Here is an 11,578-nt window from a genome sequence, read left to right as displayed (position 1 = left end):
ATTTGTGAAACCTGTGGGTATTACCTCTGTTACCTAATGTCATGCGATGACTCCTCGCTTTTTCGATGCGTAACACGGATACAAGAGATAAATTTCTTTTGCAAAGTGAAGTATAATTTACTTAACGAGACCATTTGTATTGACGAATATTTCTGGTTATATACTTTATTTATATTTGCTTGGCTTATTCAGGCTACATGCCAGGAGTTTGATGACGATGTTTGTGTGCTATAATTATGCTGATAAGTTTTTGCACCTTTATATTGAAACTCATGTAAGCCAAACGTTTCTAACCTCTAGCAAAACACTCTTCTGTTGTGGAGGAACTTTTAACGTCTTTCGGGGCCCAATATGGTGTCAAATTTTTAGGGGGAACGAAGCTTGATTTTTGGCCAAACAGACTATAGCTTTTTTGTCTCTGAAGAGAGCGCGAGGCAAACGTCCGTCACAGAGCCCAGTGTAACCCAGTGATTCTTTAGGTAGAGCTAACAATCATAGGCTGCACTTTAGGTGGCACACCCATGGGTGCAGTGTAACCCAGTGATTCTTTAGGCAGAGCTAACAAACATAGGCTGCACTTTAGGTGGCACACCCATGGGTGCAGTGTAACCCAGTGATTCTTTAGGTAGAGCTAACAAACATAGGCTGCACTTTAGGTGGCACAATCATGGGTGCAGTGTAACCCAGTGATTCTTTAGGTAGAGCTAACAAACATAGGCTGAACTTTAGGTGACACACCCATGGGTGCAGTGTAACCCAGTAATTTTTTGGGCAGAGCTAACAAACATAGGCTGCACTTTAGGTGGCACACCCATGGGTGCAGTGTAACCCAGTGATTCTTTAGGTAGAGCTAACAAACATAGGCTGCACTTTAGGTGGCACACCCATGGGTGCAGTGTAACCCAGTGACTCTTTAGGTAGAGCTAACAAACATAGGCTGCACTTTAGGTGGCACAATCATGGGTGCAGTGTAACCAAGTGATTATTTTAGGTAGAGCTTACAAACATAAACTATACAGGTGTACACCAGATGGCAACAAGTTTTCCAGTTAAAACTTTGTCATAAAGTGCTACACCGTGGCACTTAGACAATTTCTTTATCGCGCGCTAGATACATTGTTTTGACACACAATTGATAGTCAGGAGAAGTCGTATTGTCTAAAACCATAGCAAAAGACAAATTTACACACATCACAGAGATAAGGTAAGGCAATACACGGTATTTCCCTTAGGTATATTTACATTCAAGTATAGAAATATAACCAGATAAAAACTAAAATAATAACGATATAACAATAAAAAACCTGCTTTGCATTTAGGCCTTGTGTAAAGATACATATATCTACATTAAGATTTTTTAATTTTCCTTTAAAAAAATTATTGCCGCACCTTCAGAGACAAGCTGTTCTACAACACTCTTCCGTTATAAGAAAGGCTTCTCTTTTAAAATTCAGTGCGGGGTTGTGGAACAGCGAGCTTGTTTGTATTCATGCATTTTCTGTTAGGTTATAAGCGATTAAATTGCATGCAGCGACGAACAAAACGCGAAGCCGTCAGATATTCTAGAACCGTGTTATTTACAGTGCTGTGCATTATTATTGCTTAACTAGCTAACTACGCGCTGATGGAAATAAATTTCGCCCCTTTAAATTTCGAAACAATTCACTGGTACCGTATAGTCATAATTGGAACGGAAAGTTAGCACGCGAGCAGGGCGATTCTGCTGTAGTTTCTGCAATGTAGAAGATATTACGGCAATGAGGTTCCCGAGGTCCGTTCCCGAAATCACAACTACATGTAGTATGAAATGTATTCTGCGTGCAGACGTCTCTTTTTCCAGGTTAGGTTAAATAAACCAACGGTTTGTTTGACAAAGCTCCCGCGAGACGGTTTTTTGGTGATTTATTAATTTTTCCGATCCATTTTTTGTTTCATCTCTATTTTCGCGGCTTTTGCGATACAAACTAAATTCATTTTTAGTTGTGATGGCATTACACTGCTTAATCATGATGGCTTTGGAAGAAACTGAATATATTGCGCTTCGCGATTTCGCAAAATTGCTGCGAGAATTAAAAAATATTTTCTTCCAGAGAGGCGTTTTCACGCTTCTTTCTGTAGTCAATTATCTCGTTTTTGAGAACTGAATAAGACAATATTTTATTACCTACAACCTACAAACCTGATTTATTTTGACCACATTGAAACAAAACTGGAAGAAGAAAAGCCTTTTATTTTTGCCGGCTTCGGCCTGCCGACGCGATCGTGTCTGGTTTGCTTTCATATGATGACATTTTCCTGACAGAAGGGTGTCGGAAAAAACACCTCGCGCTGATCATACGTGACAAAATCCGCCGCGCCTAAGCTAATGAAGAAAAGTCTCCTGGAAGGCTCCATACAATTCCTTATAACAAAATTATAAGGAATTGTATGGAGCCTTCCGGGATACTTACAGTGCAAGCCCTTTGTGTCTCCTCATGTCTGGACCTCGTAAATGGCCTAATAATTTCGGGTGTCTGACATTTCTGCCATGTAGTTCCGTTAATGTCAAACATGATCATTGATCTACAAACATATGCCTAACGCCTCACACTAGCGGATTATGGTGTAGCTTGTATATAAATGGGTTACTGCTGCCACACTGAAGACGAGAGAAAAGTATAAAAACAAAAGATACGCTTACCTGAGTGTCTCTGGTAGTGTCTACTGTCGATTTCTTTTCTTCAATTCCAAAACGTTCACAGTCATTGCAAGCTTGAATTGTTTTAAATAAATGAAAAGTGACGAGTTAACACCTCTTATTATACATTAAGCGATCTTATGAACAGTCAGAGGGTTATAATAGTACACTTGAGGCGAGCAAACCCAACGAAACATCTTTCAACTTCAAGCCAAGGTGAAAAGGCGGCCGGAAAGTCTGGGACGAGCTCTGCAAGTTGCAAGAGTTTTCTCAGGGTGGAGTGGGAAGGGATCTTTGTGAACGCCGAGTCACGCGAACATTTCTTGTGAACAATAAATACTTTTCCATCCGTCTTTTTCTTTTCCAAACTAACTCTAAATTCTACCACCGTGCAACTACCTTTTACCAAAGACTTCCAGAAAAAAAGTTTTAGTTTCAGTCTTATCTTTTACCACTAAAGATTGTGTCCCCCACAACAAATGTGCTTACTCATCAGATTCTTCAAGTCCAAGAATCAAACCTGCACATGCTACTAACATACAGGAAATTTAACCAGCTGATATTTTTTTCTCGACAGATTTAAATTCATCTCTCGTCTGTTTAAAATGCTGAAGAGCCGTAACTCTAATATCAGGTTAATATCGTCCTCTTTTCTTTGATATGGCGATTCGAATTCGACGGACGGCTCGGCTCACTGTCAGACTGATGAAATTTTTAAAATAACCTGACAATATTGCATCGCCTGTAAAGGAAAAATATCCTTTTTTCGCATCGCTGGTACGAAGAAGTATATATGGGAGAAAAGGGTAAAAAATACAAGGATTTGCTTACCTTTTTCCTTCTAGAGGTCAGTTCCTTGCGTTGAGCTTCTTTCTCGCATCCAGGGTGCAAAGCAATCTTGAATTTTCCAAATTAGAAGAAAAGTTTTGGATTGAACACCTCTACTTATCACTAATTAACGCTGACTACCCAGGGAGTTCAGCTAGCCGACTTACTTTGGACTCAAGCAATCAGTCACAAAACCTTTAAAAGCAAGGGAAGCGAAAACGTCTCAGGAGAAGCCGGAAGTTGAAAGCGAAAGAATCTGCTTCAGAACCTTCTAGACAAGGTAGACTTTCTTTAGGGTGGAGTGGGAAGGGTGGTGTGAGGACACGCGAAAAAAATTCACGTTTCAATCGGAGGGTGGGGAGCGGAGGGCGGACAAAAACGGGAATCGAGGAGGAGAGAGTAAAGTGGGCTCTTTGATGAGAGGGGGCTCTGCCCCAAAATAATTTTTATCTCGGTCGTGGCCTAGCCTGTTGCGGGCGTTCACAACGTGCGGACGGATCCTGGAACAGGCTACAGTTTGGCCCCGGCTCCCCCTCCCCTAGATCCGTCACTGGATCTCACGCGCCGTCCCCTTTACCTGAACGTCTGCAACAGATTATTTATGATTAAACCACTGACCAACACTGTCATAATTTTATCTATTATATCTTCCATGAGTTTTTCTCCTGTATTCCAAAATATGGACTATACGCACCCCTTAGAGCTAATCTGCTTTCCTCTGCTGCTGCTCGCATATACCAGTTTTTCTGTTTGGATCACGGTTACTGTCTCCGGAGAAAAATAATGCTTTTTGTTTCATGTCTAACCTGAGATCAGGCTCTATTTTCGTTTCGCTTTGAAAATTACATTCCGGCGGGCGGTAGCCGTTAGAGAGAATGTATGAGAACCGCTCAAATTGGGCCTGATCTCAGGTTATTTCATGTCCAGTCTTTTACATCTGAATCGAAGAGATTTTACAAAAGTGCCCAGATATGTATGTTCCGCCTGTTAGCATTCCTTAAATATCTTCTTCTTTTTGCTGCCGCTCCCAGTTTCAGGGGCGCCCAACGAGGATATAGTTCAAAACCACTAAACATAGCATTGTTAAACATATTTTAGTATTTAAACGGTAGATATAGGCATATTTTTATCCCCTAAAAATTTTTCATCTGTTTCCTAGCTGGAAGTCTAGTGATCCGAAAATAATAGGGATCAAAACTTATTTTTTCGAAAATTTCAGCCAGAAAAAAGGCTCCCGAAAATTCTAGGTGCCTTTTTAGGGTAAAAATCCGTTAAAAATAGGCAATTATACCATTTCTTACATGTTCGAAAATCCTAGGAGAGGCAGGCAAGCAAGAAATTTTACAACAAATGTTTCCAAAATTCTAGATCTCAAATCGTCTTCCGAACAGATATTCTTCCGAAAATTGTCGTTGGGTGCCCCTGCAGTTTGACTAATTACTATATATTGTACAGTTTTTTGGATTTGCAGTGTAATGATATTTCGAAGTGAGCCCTCTCGATGAGTCTTTTGTTACTCTTAAATAAAAAGGCGTATGCCATACAGGACTCCCTAGTATAACGCCACGTGGTTCTCAAACCACTCCATAGCCCATAATATTTTTTATCACGTTAGACAGCACTCGAAGGGTATAATCTTGATCCCGAATTACCCTATTTCCTAACGTTTATCTAAACGAGACTAAATGGGGTGTCGAGCCCTTGTAATACAGAGAGTCGGGAATAAATAAAGCTCCGCACTCTCTTGCATCAAACAGGTGTTCAACAGATACAGAGTATGTACACACATCGAAGTAAGGAAAAGTTCGGTTAATTACATGTTGACTAACATCAACAATTGTTGGTTTGCGCGTGACGTCACGGTAGTGTGTTGGCGGTCAAGAACAAAAAGCATTTCTCTCCTCTGGGAACTAAAATCTATTTTCATGTAAATTCTTCGAAAAAAACGTCTGTTGTATTGACCACCAAACCGGCAACGTGGCCGCCTTGTGTCGTGGCTACAAGCCAAGAATTCGTCTCGGAAAGACTCGCATGTGAAAGGAGGTAGAATGCTTGTCGGAGAGTAGGTTTAAAAGTAGACTGCAAAACAGTCGGTATTTTTGCGTATTCAAGTACACTATACGTACGAACAATTTAACAAAAGCTGAAAACGGAGAGCGAGGCTGGAGAGAGACGCTAGGTTTTTTTCTCCCGCCCCACAGACCCGTAGGGCGTGTGAGGCTCTTACTCTGCTCTTTCGTCGTATAAACCAATTTTAAGAGAAAAACCGACTGTTTTGCAGTCTCGTTTAAAAGCCCCTAAACTGAGGTTCTAAAGAAGACCAATCTGTGGGTGTGGCTCAAGCTTTATTAATTTAACCACTCAAAATGACATGTCGAAATTTTTTTTAAAAAAAATTGATCCCGTAAAGGATACTGAATTTCAGACGATTACTTCGAGTCGTTTTCACTCCCTCGGCAACTGAGGGAGTAAAAACGATTCGAAGTAATCGTCTGAAATTCAGGCTACTTAAAGGAAGTTCTTCGTATCAAATGCTTCTTCTCCTTTTACTGAGAAATGGGATTGTTACTCCTTCTCGTTATGTCTCTTGAAGGGAGGTATCTCGTAAGCACCCATAGCCCTCGACGGCTGGTCAAGCACAGAAACTAGTAGGGAGTTTAAGCAGCGACGTTTTTGAGCGACGCACATCAAACGGAAGTGAGCCTTTCTCTCTTTTAATATACCTTGACGCTACATAAATTGTATTGCTGAGTGTCTTTTCTCTTGTAAAGACATAGATAATAGTGATAAGGACAATTTGCCCAAAAACTATCACGGCTCAAGAGTGCAAGTCCACTTCCGGTTGACGTGCGTCGCTCAAAAACGTTGCCGCTAAACTCTCAAACTGTTTCATTACATGACCTTAAGCGTGCGCCACAAACGAAACTATACTTTGATTAAGTCCCTGTGCGGGGAGGGGAGCTCGTATATAGGCTGCCCAGATTATTCAATCTGTCCGTTGTACAAGTAGCCTGCATCGCGGGAAACGTAATTTAACCTCGGTTAGTAACGTCTACCAAACAGCGCCGAGATCCTTGTTCTGGGCCCCCAAAAGACTCAACAAATTACCGGAGGTACGTTTTGCCTACTCTTTCCAACCTGAATGGCAAATGAGCAATTGCAGATGTGGCTGGTTTTACCCATGACGCATCAATATTCAGTCGAGGTCGCTTTTCTTTGACGGCCTCCTGAACATACTTCAAATCTTCTTCTGAACAATCTCTTTCCTCAAAAAAAACCTTTTCAAGTTTTTGCTGTTTAAGCAAGTATGGGATCATTGATCTTACTGCGTGTCCCAGTCGATTGCCCCTCAGGTACAACCAATGAAGATCAGGCGTGAATTTCAAATTCTCGAGCATATCAGACAAGTCAGCTTCACCCATAGCTAAGTCTTCAAGTCTTAATGCTTTCAAGCAGGGGAAGAGGCACAGGTTTTTCACAAGTGGAGCAAGACTTCCTCTCGCAGTGAAATCATTAAACCACAATTCCTTTAAAGAAGGTCTGTTAAATCTGCCAAACAACGCCTCCACTTCCTTATGCTGCAACCTGGAATCACCCAAGCCACTTATCTTCAGTATTTGTAAGGCTGATAATTCAGGCAGCGACCGACCAAGCGCCTCGGCTACTGCTGACGTCAGGTTCATTTCACTCAGTTCCAGTTCCTCGAGAGTCTTGTGGTTAATACCGTCAATCAATCTTGTTACCGCTTCATCAGAGCATTCCGTCAAGCTACTTATCGCCAGTGTTCGCAAGGCTGATAATTTAGACAGCAACTGAACGAGTACCACGGCTACTACTGGCGTCAGGTGGATTTTTTCCAGTTCTAGTTCCCTAAAAATATTGTGATCAAAAACATCAATCAACCTTGTTATTGCTTCAGCAGAGGAATCAGTCAAGCCAACTATCGTCAGTCTTGGTGTTACATGTAGATCAACTAGACGATTTACAACCAAACGCAAACGGTATCCATCCAAGGTAACTATCGCCAGTGTTTCTAAAGCTAATAATTCAGGCAGCGACTGACAGAGCGCCTCGACTACCGCTGACGTCAGGTTGATTTCACCTATTATTAATGACAGTTTCTTTAGAGTTCTGTGCTTGATAGCAGCAACCAATCTTGTTACTGCATCAGTTGAGCATTTAACCAAGGAAAGCTTAAGAAGGGTAACGTTTTCAAACCTTGGTAACAAAGATGCAAGCTTTATCGCTCCCGTTGATGATAAGGCACAAACCTCAACAGACAAAGAGCACACGCTAGGATTTGGTACTTGCTCCAAGAGATAACAAACAGAGTCATGAGCATCGGAATCGTCAGAATCGAACTTAAAATCATAGGGATCGTAAGAAAACGAGTGTAAAAAATGAGCGAAATTGCAAACAATGCGTTCCAAATGATTGCAATGTTTGATAACCGCACCAAGACTTTCCATGGAAAATCGAGTACCGTAACACTTAAGAGTTTTCAGGAATTTCACACATAACTGTCCTGAAGTTGAATGTACTGCATGAAGAGGAACAACACTGTCAGTGAATAGCCTGGCGTGGTACTCGCAGCTCAGTTGTAACTGTGTGATGTAAAAGAAGACCTGGCCGTTACGGAAACAAAGTATTGGGGAAAAATCACACCCACGAAGACTACAACAATTATTGAATTTTTCTAGAAGTTGTGCAACTTTAAGAAATTTAGAACCTTTTGTAAACAGTATTTCAACCATCTTGTTCCGCGTTGGGATTAGGTTTCCGCCTCCTCCGTACGCCAGAGCTTCGAGCTTGCGTCGAGATTGGTCACCTTTATTCAAAACCAAAGACCAGGAGTTTGTATCAATCGCCTTTTCCAAGAGGTAGTTAGGGAATGAATCGGAAACAAGAAGAATACTCCCAAGCGAATCCAAACAAGAACTTGAAAACTCAGCTTCTGATTCAACCTCTGCAAATGAAAATAAAACCAAATCTCTGAACTCCTCTTGACGTTCAGTGACGTCACTCAGTGGCTCGTCTGTCTCGTTTTCTACGTCCGGTATTGCCTTGGATAAATCCAGCGACGGATCCGAGATTCTGACAGACTTCAAATGCCTGAATACCGTCGATGCTCCATCTTTACTCAGGCCGCATATAAACTGGAAAACATTCTCTAAAGCCAAGCACTCCTCCAACTTCACTCCAATTTCACCGAGATTCCCGCCTTCAGGTATACATCTGTAGGTGACGTACCATGCGGCCAGAAACTCTTGGACGCTCTTGTGAATAAAGGAGACCAATCCAACTGGTCGTAGGGTTTCTGAGTATTCAGTGATTTGAAGCAAACCGATGAAGACGCTTTCGTCACAACGAACTGAATCGGACAACTGACCGTATTCAAACAACTGATCATCGTTCAGAAGACCTTGTAAAGCAACTTTACCTATTTCAGAGAGGATCTCTTTGAAAGATTTGAGCTCCACATACTGAGGTGCTTTTTTTGTTTTATCATCTGTTTGCTTGCTATGGCTGTGATTTAAAATGAACTGGATGATGTCCATGTACAATGTAGTCTTCGATTTTGGAAAGCTTTCTGACTGCCCTTTTCTCCACAGAATACAGAAAAACAGGAGAAGTAAGGGGACTTTTGCCAGTTCCTCCAGCTTTCTCTCATACAAGTGAGACTCTAACCTCCGGACCTCTTCGTCGCTCTTGAAGAATCTACGCATAAAGCGCTTTCTATCCACTTCGCTAAAGCCAGTGATTTCAGCATGCAGGTCTTCACGTCCTTGTAGCTCGTCAGCTTTGGAAATACGAGTTGTTAGTAATACAGAGCAGCTTCTCAGGTTGTTTCCACTGAAAATCTCGTAAATTTCCGAGTCGCGTCCACAGCGGTACTCGTCATAGCCGTCAAAGATCAAAAGAACTTTCTCTTGGTTGTTAGTGATATAATCAACAAGGCCTTCTGTCATATACTTGTCTTCCTTTGCAAACACATTGGACAGTGTTATGACATCTCTAAGGCTTTGACATTTGGACACTTCTTTGAGATTTACAGCAACCACAAGCTCAAAATTCTTCAGAACAGCTGCTTGCTCATCATCAGTCCCCTTATTAACTCCAACCCAATCAACAAGCAGTTTCTTAACAAACGTGCTTTTTCCAATTCCCGTCTGCCCTTGCACGAGAATTCTCTTAGGAATGACGCCGTTCTTGTTTGCTGTAAAAAGTTCAGTGTAATGCTTCAGTTCAGACTGTGTTGTTCCAGTTGGCGTCTGTTCCTCTTTCACCCAGGACAGTCGAGTGTAGATCTGGTGAATGTCAACAACGGATTTTTTACTCCAAACAGAAGTGGGCACAGTTGCTGTTTGTTGGTAATGATCTTCTAGTTTGCTTCGACAGGAGTTCAGGTCGAACGATTTCATACATGAGGTTTCTGGGAGAAAAAGAAATCCAGTCAGTAGTCAGTAGCACGCCCGACAACACGTTGTTAGACTAAAACAAAAAGCCTAACTACCATAAAACACGTTAAAACGAATTAGAAAACTGAAAAGATAATTATTCGCATAAAAAACCTAACAATCTGTCTTTAAATCTGACGAAAACGACTAAGTTTTCACTTCACACCTTCTCTGAATGATAAAACCCCACTAATTATGTTAAAAATGAACATATCTAGAACTTGAAGCCGTTCAACTTACCGCAGTCCTGTTTACACTCTGCTGCGTTTCGGATTTTACACTTTTATTAAAACAAAATGTCTCAACCCGTCTATTAGACTTTAATCATACCTTGACTGTGCACAGGTTCACCGCCGTCAAACGAAAGAAATTTGCAAAAGCTAAGCAAAGTGCTTTAAAGTCAAGGCTGTTACTTTCTCATGTTAAAAATTTACAAAGAATATGAGAATTCTCTCTTGATTTTCTAAACTTTTAGAAAGTTTTCTTTATAGAGGCCAATAAGGGAAGGATGATTTTTAACCCCTGAAAGCATAGGTCTATAACCCCTCCTTAAAGTGGTCGAAAAGATTCTTATAAAATAACTAAGATCGTACGCGCGCTCTGAGTGACCGAGAGGCGTGTTTCCATGAGAGTATGTAAACATGGTTGTGACGTCAACTTGTTTCACTTTCCGCGCGCTAATCACGCAAGCACGAATTTGAAAAAGGTTTTGAGTTGAAAAACTCGACAAGTTTACTCTATTTACCCATTTCCTCGTCGGTTGAAACTTGGAAAATCTTTAGAAACATGCTGTGTCAATTTTTTTTCGCTTGCGCTGACATTTTAAGCGAGAAAAACCCGTATTTTGGAAAGCATCTTTTTTTGCATCTGATTATGCACCAGTCAATGTAAACCACGGCCCCCCGACCCCCGGGACATAGCGGGGGAGTAACGGGGACATAGCCATGGAGTAACGCCTTTGTAACGCTCTATTTCTCCGGGAGGACGGGGACAGTAACAATTTGTCAAACTGAGCGGGGATTTTTAGCGGGGCTGTAACGCTAGCCGCCACAGGGAGGGACTGGGCACAACACTCTGGAACGGCTTCAAAATTCAGGGCGGAAAAACGTTCTGCGCAAGCTTCTGCGCATCCCTTATCGCAGGCTCAAGGCGGGCTTTTCTGTGTGTTGACAGTTGTTTGTTTGTTTGTTTGTCACTGAGAGAGTTCTGACTAAGACTGAATGAAATGCACAAGGTTTGAACGTTTGCTCCTCGAAAAGCCTTTTTACTTTTGTGTGGTTTTTGTTTTTCGTCACTTGAAAATTACTTTGGACTCAGACAACCAATGTTAAAGGAAAAACGGATCATTCCGTCAGTCTGAGGTGGAATAAAGAGTTTTGAACATTTCCAAAGAGGCGAGTATTTTTTTTCTTGTTCATTCAATTTATTTGTGAGTTGATTTCGCCTTCTTTCGCCCGGCTGAATTAAAACCCACTTTTTTTAAAAATTAGTAAATACTTTTTCACATGCCCAGATTTACTCCTTTGTAGAACCAGCTTTATCCTTCTCTTCAGTCAAAGAACCATTTTGTGCGCCGTAAAACTTTCTCGGAAATACCGGTAGAAGGCCAGTAAAC

At 41.4% G+C, this 11,578-nt stretch overlaps 1 protein-coding gene across 2 annotated transcripts in view; it reads right to left on the bottom strand.

Annotated features, from left to right (window-relative positions):
- Positions 1 to 5,890: 5,890 nt before the first annotated feature.
- The window catches only part of LOC140921142 (uncharacterized), a 19,886-nt gene continuing 14,198 nt past the window's right edge, over positions 5,891 to 11,578 (bottom strand). For both annotated transcript variants that reach the window (XM_073371107.1, XM_073371105.1), the window contains one exon: positions 5,891 to 9,938. In XM_073371107.1, the coding sequence (XP_073227208.1) occupies positions 6,610 to 9,938 (3,329 nt within the window). In that variant the 3' untranslated portion in view covers positions 5,891 to 6,609. The remainder of the gene's footprint in view (positions 9,939 to 11,578) is intronic.

The sequence above is a fragment of the Porites lutea genome, chromosome 12 (assembly GCF_958299795.1).
Source record: "Porites lutea chromosome 12, jaPorLute2.1, whole genome shotgun sequence".
Lineage (NCBI taxonomy): Eukaryota > Metazoa > Cnidaria > Anthozoa > Scleractinia > Poritidae > Porites > Porites lutea.
Note: the sequence above shows the minus strand (reverse complement) of the source record. Positions and strands in the feature narration are given on the sequence as shown.